The sequence below is a fragment of the Aulonocara stuartgranti genome (assembly GCF_965226115.1).
Source record: "Aulonocara stuartgranti genome assembly, chromosome: 6".
NCBI lineage: Eukaryota > Metazoa > Chordata > Actinopteri > Cichliformes > Cichlidae > Aulonocara > Aulonocara stuartgranti.
This window is the reverse complement of record NC_138944.1, coordinates 5,178,130-5,196,391: the sequence shown is the minus strand read 5'-3', so window position 1 is coordinate 5,196,391 and position 18,262 is coordinate 5,178,130. Positions and strand designations below refer to the sequence as shown.

Genomic DNA, 18,262 nt, shown 5'->3' with positions numbered 1-18,262 from the left:
AGTGTTTAAAAATTGACGTTAAACCTTCCAAACTCCCATCTTCTGTTTTCAGCTAACAATCTGTATGCTGAACTCAATTTAAAAAATAGTCATTATAAAATAACATGTTCAGTCCTCTTTAAAAATGCTCCAGCGATGGATAATTACAAGTTATAGTCATGGACTTCAGTCTGAGGAGGAACTCATTTCCACCCGTTTCCACCCGTTTACCTGTGTGAAATGGGCGTAACCTGCAGTGGGCCTGCAGAGCTCAACACACCACGACTTGAGTAAATAGGCAAAACAAGCAAATCAAGAAAACACCATCATCTGTTTGGCAACACAAGTGGAGCTTCTTCTTTCTTTTTTTTTTAAAGGAAGCTGCAACTGCTGAGCCATCAATCAAAGAGGGGCCTTTGTGTAATCCATACATTTGGCTGCTGTCTCTGTTTTTGTTTGTTGTCTGTATGTGAAGAGTATTTCTGTACCTGCGCCTTGCTTCCATATCTTCTGGAGAGATTTCTGTATTTGTGAAAACTAAACTTAAACTGGTATGAAGTGTGTAAATATTTAAAAGGCCTTAACTATCTGCCGCAATAGAGGACAGATGCTACATTTAAACTTTTGCCTTCCAACGAGCTGCCTTGCTTTGTTGTGTTGTGCATTTATAGTTTGTTTTTTGTTTTTTGCACACTTTTCGCTCATTTTTGCATTTTGTTGTTTTAAAGTTTGTATGTTTGAGCTAATTTTTAAATTCTTGGATTGTTTTATGAAGTTGCAAAAAACTGAGTAACTGCTTAATTTGGTATGATGCGATCTTATGCGCAAGAATCAAGTGATAATAATTTATTTATAAATCTCCAAACAGTAAAGCCCAACCACCCCTGCAAGTTTAAACTATGGCTGACTTTAATGAAATTTTGAAACTACCTCTTGTGTTTGGGCTTTTTTCCCTACTCGTTTCTGCTGAGTTTTAGATTTTCAAAGACATTTAACATTTTGATTCTTCATCTATATTTGCGGCTCATTTTTAGTGTTGTATAGTCTTGCGTTTCTTTTTACCCCCTAAACGCAGTTTCGGTCTCTTTGCGTGCTTCTCCCTTAAGTTCCAATATGTTAACCTTTCTCTTAACCCTTTATTAACCCGTTAAAACAGCTCAGGACAGGTCACACGTCCCCTGGTGGATTCCACTCCGTGTTTTCCTGGTTTCCACCATCGGGCTCTTCGCACAGCCTTTAGCTGGTTTTTACTAAACTCCTGATATCACTCCGCTGGCATGGTGGAGAAGCGGACCTGATTATTGTGATGGTGGCAGGCAGTGACTAGAGACTTCCGCCACTGCTTCCCGTATCCGCGTTTTGCGCCGTCTGTCCTACTATCTGGTTGCTTCACAATCGGACTACCGAAGGCGCTTGTGCGCTTTCCCCCCAACTCAACAACATCTTACCCGGGATTTCTTTCAAACCAAAACCAGATGAGATGCAAGTTCACTGGGAAACTCTGGAGCCCGTTCGGTTTAGGCAGCAAAACTTTTTCTCAGAGGACGGCACGGTGAACCGGAGAGTGGACTGTTGCTGTAGCCGCCGCTGCTCCTCTGCGGGACGGTTTGTGCGCATATGAGCGCTGGGTGCCCACTCGCACCGTCGCTGTACCGCTGTGTGTTTTTGCTCTTATCAGCGTGGCAGCGGCTTTATTGTTGAATTCAGTTTGGGGGCTTTGTGTTGTTTGTGTTCAGCACTTGGAAAGAAAAGAAGAGACGCTCAGCCGCATGACCGAGAGCCTCGCAGCCCTTTAAACCTTCCACTCCCGGTTGTTGCCCTCTTCTTCAGCGGCCGTATCTTCCTCCCGCTGTTCGGGACCTTTCGCCGGCGGAGGACGCGCAGAGAAAGCGGACTCTAGGTGGTGGAGTGGAGGTGGAGGTGGAAGGAGGAGGAGGTGGCGGCGGTGGCGCTGAGCTTAACTGGGAGAAAAGTTCTTCCAAAATAGCCGCCGCTCGGCCCCGTGATGGGGGACTTCGCCTCCCCCGCTGCCGGACCCAACGGCAGTATCTGCATCAACAACAGCATGAACCCGGCCGCCGCGAGCATGGGGCCCGCCGCGAGCGTGGTGGGAATACCTAAGCACAGCACGGTGGTGGAGAGGCTGAGGCAGCGGATAGAGGGCTGCAGGAAACACCACATAACCTGCGAGAACAGGTACCAGCAAGCCCACGCCGAGCAGATGGAGATAGACCGCAGGGACACGGTCAACCTGTACCAGCGGACTCTGGAGCAAAGGGCCAAAAAGTCCGCTAGCGGCAGCAGCACCAAGCAGCCCCAGAGCAAGCAGCTGGACCCGGACTCTGCGTCCTCCGCGGAGCAGAGGAATAACACGCTCATAGCGGTAAGGACGAGCTGACTGCGACGGCCACCTACAACTCACACACAAACACGACACACTTTCGCTCATTTCCCCTCCATCTCTGCTTCCCAGTCTCTCTCTCCCCCCCAACCCCAAGCAAGCTGCACAGCTTCTTCTTGTTCATCACTCAGAAAACTTGTTGAAAACATGCTCGCTAATCGCTGCTTTCTTTCTCAGCGCTCGCTTCACTTTCTTTCCTCCAAGTTCTTTTGTTTACAAAGAAGTCCGGCCCCTCGTTGGAGCCAACAGGCTGCAGTTTGGGGCTTGGATTGTGCTCTGTGTGGAAATTAGAAGCCTGGCAACTGATATTTGATCTTATTCTGCGAGATCAGTGTTTTTTGTTTTGTTTTTTGGGAGGGGGCACTTTCAGTTGTCAGGTTCTGAAACTAGTCAGTAACTTCTGGAGGATGGCTCGCGGTGTGTTTGCATCTAAAAAATAACTTCTGCTTTCTTGTTCTTGGGTGGAAATTGTTCTGCAACACAGGAGAGCATTAGCATTGCAACACTGCTTCCTTGCTCTCGGCAGCAGCAGCAGTTAATGCTCCAGCCTGCACTGTAACCTTTGTCACATACTCTCAAAATCTGCAGTCTGTCCCCAGTGTCACACACACACACACACACACACACACACACACACACACACACACACACACACACACACACACACACACACAATCAAAGCCACCCACGGACTTAAAGCAACCTGCCAGCTGACTTCAGATGAATGCCACAGTAGTTTGTGAACATTTGTTACACTGTCATTAACTCCTAGCTCTTCAGGTTCGCTCGTGAATGCAGCGATCGCATAACATGCCTCAATAGCTGCATGCCCTTGTGAAGATATTGCACTTGTCATTTGTCATTACAGTCAGAGTGGGTTTTATAGGAGTGCTAGGGTGTTTTCCTGTTGGTAGGGGGCAGTGGTAACATATGGAGGGCTGGTGAGTTGCTCGTGGCTGTCCAGGCTGTGAGAGATCTTCACTCCCGGTGTTTGGCTGTTTGTGTGAGAGAGGTTGTAGGCAGACACTGGCAAACTGTGTGGTGTCCCTGCCTGCTCCCCGTCTCCCGTGGGCTCTGCTTTCCTTTAGAAAAGACCAAAGGATGCATGTGGGGAATGTCAACATTGTTATCCCTTTTGTTGCTGCAATGAGCCCAGTTCCCCCCCTTTTGAAATGCAAAATACGGAGCGTCTTTTAATTTCTGAGGCAGCCTCGCTTGTTATTTAAGAGCAAACCAGAGCAGCTCCAGAATGAGACGAGCGGCAGGGATTTTAATAGTGCAGGAGCTCCCAGCGGCCCTTGTGGACATTAAACCGAACCGCCCATTAGATGGCCGGCAACAAATGCTCCGAGAATGGAAGGATTACTGCTTAAAGGCACAGTGGCATCCCTCTCCGTCTCTCTCTCTGCTCCTTTCCCATTCACTGATGGCGACAGCTTGTACGCAAACACAGCATTCAATAGCTGAAACACACAGAGCTGTGTGTTAGCACCCTCTTTATGTTACATTGTAAGTTCTTGGCAGTGTGCAGTCGCGGAGATTAAAAGGAAAGTCTCCCATCCCTCGCCGTTTTACCCCTCAGAAGAAGGGAGCTGCAGCTAGATGGCTGTATGTAGTCACTTCACAAGCAGGCATTCGAGGAAAGCCAAGTATTCCGATGATGGGATTATGCAGATGTGCATGCACAATTTCAACAGAGGCCGTAATGTGTAGCGTGTATGTTGCAGACCGTATGGGGAGGGTGTGCTGTGAACATAGTATTGGCTGAAAAAGCACAATCATTTCACGATTTAGTTAAAAAGATGAAACGCTGACATCATAAGACTAAATTCACACACACTTCAGCTGTGAAACGTTTGTGCTCTACTACAGGTTGGCTTTGAGTGCCAGTATAGTAATCACCACTTTGAAGAATGTCAGGAATGCCTACAGTGTGCAAAAAAACCCCAACCCCAACATCAGCCAGTTTAAAGTGCAAAAGCAGCAATACAGTTAAATACCTTCAAATGCAAATAATGTCTTTCTGAACCAAATCCAAACTGTGTCAGTGTAATCTTTTATATTTGGTATTGTGATGCTCATCTCAGCACACTGTGCTTTGGTCTAATGGTTCTCAGACACACCCACGTCAGGGTCGGGGAAAGCCTGTAATCATGGAAAGTGGGTGTTTGTGTCTCTAGACTAACTATTAGTGAGACCGGAGAAGAAGACGACACCATGTGTCTGAGTGAGACCTTTTCTGTCTCGCTCAGACATTATTTAAAGAGCCAACAGCCAACTAAAGCTCGGGGTACAGGGGGCCTGGGATGTGGTAGTTCCTGTATAACCAACTGTTTGCCCGCCTGGAGATTCACTTTCACGAGACGGACACTTCCAAACTTTTAATTGTCGGATAATGAGAGGGTAGCTTGCAGAACGCCAAGCTGCCTTTCTGCTTTCTGTCAACATCCATATATCGTGTTACACTAACAGTGGAATAGTTGAACGCTCATTTACATATTAAACACTTCTTAATTGTGCACCAACTGTTATAATGGGCAGAGAAGACAGTATACTGTATATAAATGTTTCACAGCAGACAGACGATTGTATTTATCTCCTTGAGGTAAAGCTGAACACAATGAAGTTATTTATTAACTCCTCTTTCAACCTCCAAGAAGAATGAATAAAGTTTTGATTTTGTCACTTACCATGGCTATCAGTACAACATATTCATGCTTAGTTAATATTAAACTGGACCTGTTACACATTTCCTTGTTAATACAGGATACTCGCTTTAAACATGGTCAAGATTTCAAATAAAACCAGAATCTCAGGTTTAATACTGCTCTGAACACTTTTTTCTGCTTTTGGCTTTTGCATGATGTCGCTGAAGGCAGAGATCCCTAATATGGTCATCTTTGGGATCAGATGACCATATGCCCCACCCACCTTCGGTTTAAATCTTTTGTTTACAAGGAGCAGCCAATCAGAAGCAAGCAAGCTATAGGCATTTTTTCTTGTGTTTGATTTTTAGGCTAGGCTATACTAATGCTGAGGAAAAAAGATGGCCCAGTAATTTATGATAAAAATAAATGTTTATTAGCAAACAGAAGCTAAATTTACTGAGTGTCTGAGGAGGCATTTTCACCCCTTCTGTGAGCTTGTACGATCAGCGCTTGCAGCCCGCAAGCCATCATAGATAAAATCTGGACTGTTATAGCGTAAATGGACATAAAGCTAAATTTGAGCTCTAACCGTGTCAAGTGGGATGCAAGTACAACAGAAATACAGAGGCTAGTAACAACATTGTTACTGTGGGTTACTAAGTAGGTGAGGCACAGTTCCATAAAATGTGCTGCTGTAGTTGTACGATCAACAAACAAGACCATTTTACAACAAAATGAGACCTGCTGCAAGGTCAGGTGCACACCTGTAAAGCTTTGGGACTGCATCCTGCACATGGTGACAAAATATGCCAAGAGAGATGGACAGATATGCAAATTGTGTTAGGTCAAAGGTCAAAGTTCAGCTCACACTTACTGCACAATTAAGAATTTTGAATACGTTCTACAATTCTAAAAGGGTTTTTTGGGTTTTTTGACTAACTGCCCTACCTCCTACCGTAAGCCCCCTGCTACCACACACTCTCATGGCACTTCATGACATTGTCATCACCTCTAATCTACTTATTTGGGTTTTTGGAGCCAAATTTTCCAGCATTTTGTGTCACTGGACTCATCTTTATCAGTCTGCCTGGTCTTAAATGTGCAAATAGTCTCCGTATACAGATGTAATATTTTCTACTTTTAAAAAACGACCACATTTGAAGGTAAATCATTTTACTGCTCACTCCAAAGCCTGCGCTTAAAGTTATACTCGTGGCAGATTTTTGTACTTCATGTGTCTGAAGCGCTTATCCAATTCAGGGTCACAGGACCAGGCTGAGCTCAACCCAGCTGTCGTAGGGTGAGAGACACTGTGCAACCCGGACAGGTCACGAGTCCATCACAGGGAGACACGAACCGTTCACCTTCACACCTACAGGTGATTTAGAATCAGCGGCTAACCACACCTGCATGTCTTTGGACTGCGGGAGGAGAAACTATACAAACTCCAAACAGAGAAACGCCAGGCAGCCGATCGAATTGTGCTGCGTTCCTTTGCCTCAGAAGTTGGATGATGACATCATACTCAAGTTGACCACATCTTAGTAGCAGAAATCATTTGTTTTTCTCCCTGCCAAATTAGCACCCTCACAAGCAATACCACTTACTGATTTCTGCTGTTTAGGGCGAGTCATCACTGTGTTGTTTTGACAATATATATGCTGCAGACACGAGATGTACTTCCTGTTGAAATACAGTTAAAAACATGAACATTTTTATCCATGAAACCAAACAAATACGCTTCTGAGATTTAAAATCTTTGCACCTGGTTGGTGATTTTGTTTCCGTATCCCGTTCAGCATGAAATAAAACTTGTGTTTGTGTTATGATTGTTTTAAATGATCTGCCTTTAGGTTGTTGAGCAAGGGGTCAAAAGTTTGTCACCGTGTACGCCCATTTCTTTGCTTTATTTTAATGAGATGGGGGTGTTTTTGATTAGGGTTTGGGCAGCTCTGCTCCTCCTTTAAGATTAAATAGTGTCAGAAACGTTAACACCGACAGCTCAGAAACTGGATAACAGATGAATTTTTTGTCAATATTCTTCCACTGCTGAATATTAAAGTCCATGATGTCAGTATGATCCCCTATATTTATCCATTTGATGCGTTCATCTTCCCAGAATGACATTTGACAGTCCACAGGGAGCAGGTGTGAAGCTGTTCATTACATCTGTTGGTGGGGAGAGAATTAGTGATGGCAGCTCGGGCCTTTGAGACCACAGTCAGGAGAGAAATTAGTGTGTAATCTTGCTTTTTTCCACCCTTCTATGACAACTGAATTCAAAAGTCTAAAAGTGAAAATTGCATGTTGATAATGAGGGAGTGACACACAAATCTGATTCGGGTGTATCTAATGTCTTAACACGACGAGACGTTACCTCCAACAGAACACGTTAACGAGTGGCTGCCGTGTTTTAGCGTTTTTGCTGACGTCGTGATGGAAGCACGGGGGAGGAGGGGGAATGTTGCGAGGATCCAGCCCGTGACCTTTCAGTCAGAGGCACGTGTCTCCGATCCAATGGGCCGTGATGTTGCTTAAAAGCAGAATCGTGACCCGTACTTTTTTCTGGCAAAACATCCAGTCAGATCTGATTACCTCGTCGCTAACAAGTTTGCAGCTGCGAGGCCGAGGTGCACAGCAAGGGGCTCGTTAGTTCCACTAAAACACAGTAGCTCAGGACAGTCTGTCTTCGGCTCTGCTCGCTCCTTGGCATTCACCTCGCAGAGGAATGTCTCTCTCTCTCTCTCACACACACACACACACACACACACACACACACACACACACACACACACACACACACACACACTGTTGTCCTGCTCGACTCTTGGCAGCAAAGGCCTGAGTGTGGGCGGCTGAGTTTTCATGAATCTGAGGCCATCCCTCCCTTCCTCTCTCCCTCCCTCTGTTCAACACTTCTCTGGTTTCAGCGTTAGTAAAGCACTAATGTAGCGTACATGGTCCTGGTAGCTATAGCATTGTTAAAGTCAGCTGGGACCGTTGCCCATTTGCTATATTTAAACCAGCGTGCTGGCGAGGAGCTTACACTCACCAGTACGCGCAGGCACACACGCAGAGCGTGACGTCGGCGAACACCCGTGACATCACAGTCATGCTGTTTTCAACTCATTACACGCTAATTTGACTGACTCCCTCTGCTTTTTTTCTGACTGTTCCTTTTTAACTCCCTCTCTTCTGCTCTCATGTGCTCCGTGTTAACATTTTTGTCACTCTCCAAAAAGTTGATTCTATTCATCTGGACGCAGCGTTTTGTGGGAGAAACGTTTCGTCACTCATCCAGGTGACTTCTTCAGTCTCAGCTGACTGCAGGTTTCAATCTTATAAACAGCACATTTGCATAATGACTGAAAGCAGCCCACTGAAGGAACAATGGGCTGGGAGGTCAGTTCCTTAATCTTAATTATGCAAATTCTCATGACCATTGAGAAGCATCAAGACATTTTTGTCACTCTTTTTTTTTTCTTGCTCCTTCTCACCCTCGGCCCTGAGTCCCTGCACACACACACACATGCACACAGCTCTGGATGTTTTTGATTTGGGGCGGCTGCGACCACATTCCCTTCCTCCCACGCTTGTTCACATGTTCTACAGGAACACACACACAATCTGCAGAGACCCTTGAATATTCAGAGGACTCTTGGCTCTTTAGAAAGTTTTAACTAGCTGAAACAAAAAGGATTTCAAAATAAAATTTAAAGCTAATCCGAGGTAATAAATCGTTCTCGATGAGAGTTCTTCCTCTTTGATGCCCGTACAGGGATCCAGAGGGTCGTCACGTTCGCGTTTCAGGCCTCAAACGTTTTCTTACCAGTTTTCACAGGATTTACAACTTTGTGTTGTTTTCACCTGCTGAAAGAAATCATTTAAATTTCAAATTTATGACTTTTAGAAAACCTTCATCCCTTAATCGTCGATTCCATATCAAAGGCGTTCGCACGTGTTCACAGTCTGCAGCTGCTTTGTAAAGTCACTGTTTTCTACTCTGTGCACAGATTTCTCAGCTTGACTGTAGTTGATTTTTTAGGGCATTTTTGTTCCAGTTTTGGATGGATGACAGAAAGTGAGGTGACATGTGACAAGAGGCATTAAAACCCACACTGCTGTTTCCTCTTCAGTCGACCCACCTGCTTGTAGGTAGCTGCTGAAGGGAAAAAAGCGAAGAGCTACAGGATTATCTCCCTGTTTTTACATTTTTTATTTGCTCTTTACCGTGTGTTAATATGCTGTATACACAGCAGAACATGTTTGAGAATCAAATCCAGGTGAATTAAATATTTTTTATTGTCATAATGAAGGCTTGGCGACTGTCTGCTGTAATTTTCAATTGTGGAAGACTTAAAATGGCCAAGCTTTGATTTTATAGCCTATAATTTTCTGCACTTACTGTATGAACCAGAAACCATCAGCTGACATATTATTTAATCACAGACAGGCAGGTAATTTGCAATTTTGATGATCACGTGTTCATTATAGGCACCGGTAGTAAGTTTGTGAAATTTCTTCCCTCCTGGTTATAACAACTGTAAGTGGGATTATTACAAAGTGGGAGCGTTTAAGGACCACAGCAACTCATCCATGAAGTGGCAGACCACGTAAAGATACAGAGCGAGGTCTGAGGAGTGTAGTGTGCAGAAGTCACCAACTCTCTGCTGACTCAGGAACCGCAGAGCTGCAAACCTCCTCTGGCATTAACATCAGCACAAAACATGTGAGCTGGGAGCTTCATGACATGGGTTTCCATGTTAGGTGTCATGTGTAGGTGAGCCAGTACTTTTGTAGGGTTTTACCTTACCTTACAATAAATAAAATTGAATTGAATTAAATAGTCTTTTCCTATTTTAGTAACTTTCAGAGGGAAATATTGTAATTCTTTAGCTGAAGTCGTCACCTTACATATTATTAATTGGCATGAATGTCAACTGGATAGATGGGTAAATGTTAAAATATTAGTTCCCAATGTTTTTAGCTACCAACCCATTACATAAAAAAAGTGATATTTCTCTGATTTGTTTGCTATATAAGATATACAGAGCATAAAGATCAGCAAAAGCATAAGATTAGGTAAGATGTACTGTAATCATCCCAAAAGTTAAGAAATTGTTGTGTCAATGGGGCCAGAACATGAAAAATAATCCAGCTCCGTGAGATAAATACGACATCATGGAACAAAATAACTCAGAAAGTTTAGAATAAAAGTGATGAAACTTTAACAGGTTTTGTGTTGGAGTGTTTGTGTAATCCTGCTAACAGACAGACAAATGTTGCTGTATTCACACTTAATCTATATGACCAATATCTCATGGTGTCTAAGGTTAGCCAAAGTTCAGTTCTGACCCCGCCGCAGTGTTCTCTGTAACATTAACTATTATCCTCTCACAGTAAAAATGGCGCAGTCTCACTAAGTAAACAGCAAACCTCTGGAAAGAGTCGAGTATCTGTTGTCTTATCTCTCTGGCCTGTGCGCTGCCTTTTGTTTGGATTGTGCCAGAAGGCTGCTCGCTTTCTCCACTGTATTCACGTCAGTAAGTGTAGTATTAAAGGAGCAATACTCAGCGGCAGTTTAGATTTTGCATTATTGATAGCAGGATGGTGGGAAGCCATCTTTGTTGCTTTCACCCCTGGTGTACTCACACAAACACTGAGTTGGTAAAATATGGATGAGGTGGTTATCGGAGATGCCCGGGTCCCCTCCGATCCTCTGCGAGTAAATGCGCTTTACTTAGAAACGTCAGAATGAAGGAATGGTGACGGCTACAACTCTCTCTGTGAAGACCGAATGAACAATTTGCTGTTTTAACATGTAGCGTCTGACTTGGTAGTTTGATCTGTACACACCACACACACCAAATGAAAAACATTTTGGCTGTGGCTTTTTTTCCTCAAACACCAGCACTCTGCGAGCTAAGCATCATCCACACAGAAACCATTCTACAGCTAAACAGGGTTTCTAAAACAATGGCCTTAGTAAGGGAGTCCTGTCATAAAGACGTAATTCCCTCTGCCTATTAAACTGGGACACAGAACAGGAACATTGCCACATATGGATTCATACATGTGTGTGCACGGGAGAGGGTGCAGAGATACTGTGAGAGTTTGTTTTTAGGGAAATACTGTAACAACACACTTGTCTGCAGCAGATGGGACCACATTTGTGTTTGCTGAAGGTTGCAGTCCAGTAGTAAGAAGGGGTAGAGTCGACTCCTCCACATAACCGTAGAAATTGCAGCGAGGCCCGGGCAGCAGTTTAAAAATATTTTCTTATTACTAAGAAAGAAAAGAACCACTGTATTTGGGAATTTAATACCAAATGTGGCCACAATACAAACTCAACCAAAAACTCCTCAGTGTGCCTGGTTGTCAGTATTTCTTCCAACATTTTCCCCTAAATAGGCCCCACTCCTACTAAAACTTCGAAGGGAAACGTACTGTGACAACCTTCTAACAAGATCTTGGTGTAATTGTTTTGTTCTCTTGCAGGGAAATTGGCAGAGTATTAAAATGACTTGTTATTTTTAAACCGAGTCTTGCCGGTGTTGATCTTTGGAATTGTTACGAACTCGCTTATCTGCCTCGTGCTTTGTGAATTCAAGTATTGTACTATGATTCCAGCATTTCTGCCGGAGCTGTTAGCCACCAGATAACGCCACATGACATTTTCATCATATGCAAATGCTGCTGTCTTTATAGCAGCAGTGGAAAAGAAAAAAAAAACCTATTGTATTCAAAATTTGTCTTCATTAAGAGTGCAGAAGAATGTGTTATATTCTTATTAGATTTAAATATCCTGCTACATCTGCACTTTTTTTCTGTTGCTTATGGTGGAGACTTGAAAGTTAGTTTAGTCCACTGGTTCCCAATGAGCGGCGTAACCCTTCTGAAAGGTCACACGATAAATCTGTGGAGTCATGACATGATTAATGGGAGATGACAGAAGAAAACTTCATGCGTAACTCCACTGTTTACACGAGATCCTGATAATTTAACCTCCTTTGGCCCTAGCCTGGCTTACAGCATGCTGGTATGTTAACAGACCTTAAACTAGAACATTAACTAGACTCTTGCTCCTCCTGTGGGCTCTGTTTTAGGCTTTAGATAATCTAGTCAGATTAGACAGAGCAGAAGACTTTGGCCAATCACACGTGTTTTCAGAGCACATCTGTGAAGGAAGACACAGAGGACTGTCACCTGGGAGAGCGGGTATGGAATCTCGTGTGAAACTAGTGTTGACTTCCTTGTAGTTTGTGTCAATGTGACGTTTGTAAGGTGGGAGGAGCTTACAGCAGAGAAGAGACGTCTAAAAACACTGCAGCCAGAGCTTCAAGTCTACGTGCTTAAATATAAACATGCAAAGTAACAAGTTTCAACATTTCTGTTCAAGGCTAAAGCTTTTATTTTTTTTGGCATTTTTGAAGCTTATTTGAATGACACACGTTAATTTCATGTTAGTCTGACTTGCTGTGCATTTACAGTGAAACACTTGAGGGTAGCTACAGAGGAAATATCACCTAATCTTTGACAACCAGTTTTCAGTTTCCTGTTGGTGGCGGGCGGCAACCCTCTGACCTTCCTCTTACTGATTTGTCAAACTCAGGGACAGTTTCCATCACTTTTTCACTCTCCCCGCCAAAAAACAAACAAAAAAGAAAAACAGTATCGTGGCACTTTTAAATCATTTGTTTGTCCTCCAGTTTTCCTCCTGTTACTCATTTGTGCCCATCGCACAGTGACTGCTTCTAATTCCCACGCAATTTGGTCCTTTGTTGATCGTCTCTCTCCTCCTACCTTCTTTTGACCTTTCTTTGTCGTCCTTACACTCTGTCCTCCCTTCTTTCCTTTCAGTCATTCAAATCCACCCTTTTCTTTTTTCCCCTCCACCTTGCCACCCCTCCCTCCATCCATCACTGCGCTCCATGCCTCCGGTGATCTCCGGTTCAGTCTCAGGTAGCAGGCTTAGCCCTCTAAAGCTTTCTCCACGTAGGCCGGTGTCAGGAAGAAATCCTGTGCTAAGAGGGAATTACCCACCACATGTGCTCCTGCAGCACACACAGGCACGTAGACACAGGATTTTACTGCACGCTGGACTTAACCCATCGGCTCTTCGTGCTAACGTTGTTCATATGAACATCATCTGCATTTTTCTGTGTTGCTGAATGTTAAAGCTGGTATCGTGTGCCTCTTCCCTCCTTTGTTAGATGACATTTGTTGTTCTTTCCAGTGCCGGCCAGATCCCCCGCACCTTCCTATCGAGCCAGCGTCATGAATTTTTTATGAATGTTTGCGTGTGCAACTGTGTGCAGGGGGCCCTCAGCTGCATCAATAGCCATTAGTGGAGCAGCTGGGGTAATTGTGCCACAGTGGCTGCAGTGCAGGAGGAAAAACACACACACACACATTATCTGATAATACTGCAGAGGGCAATAAGGAGGAAGAGGGGGAGCGAGGCGCAGTGGGGAAGAGCGGGATGGTGTGAGCGAGGATATTAACTGTGTGGTGGAACAGTTAGCGGCGTGCTACGACGCTGACTGATAGCTGATTTTTACCTGGTGATTGCAGCCTGGAAGTCTTTAGAATGTGCAGCAGCGCGACCGACATGCTGCCTATGACAGTGATTGTCTGGAGACCGTCAGTGCTGCACAGAAGCACACACATCTGGCTGAAAACGAGGGCCCAGGGGCAGATGTTGTCAGTGCTGGCTGGTTTATTTCGCCTCACGCGGCACTGGAACAAATTTCACTGTTAAATTTCAGCAAATTATCTGCAGCTGGATTGTCCAGCATCTAAAGCCGTGTCTGACCTTTTTTTTTTCCACACGTTACTTGTGCAAATAGTGTAAACTCACCAAATATTGCCCCACAGCAGCCAACATGAGAAGGACGAGCCGATAGCTGGAATCAAGTTTCACAAATATATTTTCAGAACTTTCCAGGAAGTCCTGTGATTTTGTTCACTTTTCTTCTTTCCTTTTCTTTTTTTTTGGTTCTGTCTCTATATGAGAGAAAGTTCAATCACACCGCTACAGCTGCCCAAAACTAGCAAACAATAATCTTGTCCCCTATTTCTGATACCTCTATTCTCCCGGCACGGATTTTTGCAGATTTAATCAACAGCTTTGAGTTTATTTCACAGTGTAATCTAACCTCACAGCTTCTTACTTTAGAAAACGTTACAGTTTCATGCTGTAGCTGAGAGGTTAGCACGGTGGCCTCACAGACAGAGGGACCTGGGTTTAAACTTGGTGTTTGCCTGTTTCTTGTGCGGGTTTTCTCGTCGTGGAGCTCCGTTTCTCACGGTTTAGTTAATTAAAAAGGTTTCCTATTTTAAGGCAAATAAGCTACATGCTGTTTGTTTACCATAGTACTGTCCTTTTAATATTCCTGCTGTGTTCAGTACAAGTAAAAGATTATTATGAGCTTTTTTTCTTTTACTACGCTGTAACTTTACTTATTATTGCTTCTCATTTGGGCAGCGGGAGCGCCGTGGTTAGCACTGTCTCCTCATCGAAAGAAGGTCCTTGGTTGAAGTCCCAGCTGAGGCCTTGCTGTGTAGAGTTTGCATGTTCTTCATCAGGCTTGCATGAGTACTCCAGCTTCCTCTCACAGCCTAAAGATGTGTGGGTTAGGTTAATTGGTGATTCATAATCAGCTGTACGTGTGAATAGTTGTGAACGCCTCTCTGTGTCAGCCTAGCAGCCTGTCCAGGGTGTCGGCCTGTGACAGCTGAGATAGGCTTCAGCTCCCCCGCGACGCTGGACAGGATAAGTGTAAGAAGATGGATGGATGGGTATCTCTTCTGAGCAGGATCTCAGCTTGCATGGCTTCACCTGTATGCCATGAATTTAGTTTCTTGCAGCTGCATTCAACATTATAACACAGTGAAGATGATTATGACCAGATTATGGATCTTCCTGGTGAATCATTTCTTAGTACATTAAATGGTTTGAGACTAATTTGCGAGTCTCAAAGTTCAAAAACACTCAGGAGCACTGATGGTTGAGCAAAATCTGACAGAGCCACAGTTAAACATTGGCCACGAAAATATTGTGCGTGTGTTTAAGAGCTATTTTAAGCCGTTAATCACATTATTCAATGACTAAATCACATTTTGAACGACTCTGAAATGCTTGACTCTTGCACTCTTGCACATCACGTCACATTAGTGTGCAGTGTGAGGCTAACATTAGCATTGTTAGCACCAGCAGCCTCCTGCTACTAATGCTTAGCTGCGAAAATTTTAGAAACTGGAGTAAACTGGTACATGTGTATGAATAAAATATGAATAATTCGTCTAACCACCAAACATTTCTGGTACCGCCTGCAGGTTCACCAGCGCTTAATTGCTTGGTTTACTAATCAGACATATCCACAGGCCAGATGTGATTAATTTCTACCGCAGTCTCTGTCACGTGGCCTTTGTTAGTGAAACCTTATAACCTCATGCGTGGACTCGTACACACACTGACATACTGTAAAGAGAAAACAATACTTTAGTATGCTATAAAAACGCACAGCAGCTCACTGTTGTGCTTTTTCCCTCGAGGGATCAGCATTTACAGGAATTAACTTCAAAGAATGGTATTTTGGTATATTTTTATAGAAATTTGTTAAATTAATTGACTTGTGGGGATCCGTGAACTGCTATTAGAGACAAAAACGTCTTGTGGTTTGAGCAGCACAGCAGCTCTCAGAGTCATGTAGTCCATATTTGCCCTCAGATGCCGCTGAGAGCTTCGGAAAAGTAGACATATTTATTTTTTTGTTTCAATTAAGCTCTAAGAAAGGGTTTCCCAAGGTTATGGCATTTACACAAGCCTTCCTCGCAGATCCTTGTTCGTTTTTAGCCTTTTTTAGCAAAGAAAGCCAGTACAGCATGGAGGTCTTGAGCTGTGTACTTAAAGAGGATTTGGCTATCCCGAATCTGGGTAAAAATCTGTTGCGATCGTGCAAATTGTGGCTCCTTTAAGCCGTTTTCTAACTGAACTTGACTCATCCCTTTAATTTCCTCCAACGCTGAGAATGAACTATACCCACCCCTGTGATAGTGAAGGGTAACAGGCATCAGTATCCAGTGGCTGAAACATGCTGTACGGTGCTACAAGACTTGTCAAATGCAATCTTAGAGAAATTGATTTTTACAAAATGTGTTGGAGAGAAAAGGTCAAGTCTGTCAAGATTTAATCCAGCAAGAGATAATACATCTGAACAGTCATGATGAAACCGGATCAAATGCACCGCGTAGCACACTGGTGCTACAGCGCCTAACGCATTTCCCAGAAGTAAATGAAACAGTAGATATATACACAGAAAGATCCAGATGTGCTGCTCCCTCTTCGTTATTCTGCCCTCTTTTTCTCTGCTACGTTCACTTGTGCTTGTTTTGGTTCGCGATGAGTTGAGCGTTGTTTGGTTGAGCTGAATTACTCCGTCAGCAGCCTGTCTCTAGATCACTTCCTGGATGGTTCCTAAAATAGAAGCAACAACGATCACAACCAAGGAAACATGCCAGCTGCTCTTTTCAAAAGCACTCTCACTTTCTGCCCTTTCTCTCTCACCGTGTGGTATTAACTGTATTCATCAAATACAGTTGTCAGAATCACAAACTGTCAGCCAAGACTTTTGACTGCTATTCACTGCGCTTCTTTAGGTTATGCAAAATTTCAAATGATTTATTTATTAGAAAATAGAAGAATTCAACTGTTTATATTGTTTATTACTGAAAGCGTTTAGAATGAATAAAACTGTGAGAGTTTGTGCAGACCTGGAGGAGGGTGAACGAGAGTTTAGACATCGTCTGACAAAGAATCAACAGCTACAAAGTAATCTCACACGAAATGCTCAACCTCCGTTTGGGAAACAAACCACAAGAAGAGTGCAGCACACGTGCAGTCGGCTCGTCTACAGGTGCCACTTCTTTCTGCTGTTCCCTCAACAGTAGACTCGGAGAAAAGTCACGTAATTTAATGGCGACATTGCCAGACGGTAACGGTAACATAAACTCAAGTATGATGATCACAGCTGTGAGTGAGAGGGATGCCTGGTTTATATTTTCCACATTAAATTAAAAAAAAAAATCTGCATCTCTAAATTGAGAAAACAGATACTTTAAATATAGGTTCAAGTGGGCCAAAAGGTACCTTACTTTTTCATTAGTCACACAGTTGATTATTGTTATGATCATCCCTTTGTTTGGATGAGTTTTGCACTTCCCTGTTCGCCTCTCTGTTACAGAGATTTTAATCTGAAGGGACTTTCTGGAAAACTACAGGTGCAGCACAGAGATTCATTAATAAACAGGGGATGATATTTAAAGAATGACGACCTGAGATTAAGGCAAGTTGCACCACTTTTATCATAAATGTGAAGCCATAAAGAGCGGAAGCTTCCAGTCCTACCCGCTCACTTTATTTTTCCAAGAAAGGGTAAAAACTTTTTTCCTTTAATACCTTTAATATCTCTGGTGCCTAAATTTCTTTCTTGTACAGTGAGTGCAAGGATAGCTAAGCTAAGCTAATCTAACAAGGAGGCATATAATGACAGAAAAGATGTCATAAATATTCCTACAGAAACCGAAATTTTTTAAATATTAAACCGTTCCTTGAAAATTTAAGTGCATGCTAATGCAAAACACTGCGTTCTATTTTCTGGGACGCAGAGAATGTAAACAGGCAGCGACGACTGGTGCGTCGCTGCATTCCTGCTATAAACGGCGGCCCTGCTGGACGGAGTGCTGGAGATTCCCAAGATACCGTTGTGCAGTTTGATAGTAGTGGATATGACACTTGGCTGGTAGTATTGTTTCTCCAGAAAGTTTTACTGCCTTTTGCAAGAATGCGTATCTACAGTATGTCATTTCGTCTGTCTCTGTGTGCATCTTAGTGTGTCTGTTACACGCTCTGTGACCCGACTTCACTTCTTTCTTGTCGACACTCTCGGCAGTGCATCTTTTTTCAGTTTTTTTCTGCCTTCACCTTTCAGGCTCATCGCCCGCTCCCCCTCTCCCGTCTTTCTGCCTGTCAGCCTTTGCGGATCCCACCATCTTCTCATCCTCTGCTATCTGTACCTCCCTTTCCTCCTCTCTGTGCCTTCTAGTCTGCTCTGGCAGAGACTGAGGACTCTACTGAGGAGACGAGATCGGCAGATGTTTACCCGGCTCTCTGCTGTCACAAACCGTTCACTTCAGTGTATCAGCAAAGCACTGGAACTCACAGGATGATTGC

General features: G+C 43.7%; 1 protein-coding gene across 1 annotated transcript in view; it reads left to right on the top strand.

The window, feature by feature from the left end:
- Positions 1-1,031: 1,031 nt before the first annotated feature.
- maml3 (mastermind-like transcriptional coactivator 3) overlaps positions 1,032-18,262 on the top strand; it is a 133,468-nt gene continuing 116,237 nt past the window's right edge. The window contains exon 1 of the mRNA XM_082537172.1: positions 1,032-2,362. Coding sequence (XP_082393298.1) covers positions 1,985-2,362 — 378 coding nt within the window. The 5' untranslated portion in view covers positions 1,032-1,984. The remainder of the gene's footprint in view (positions 2,363-18,262) is intronic.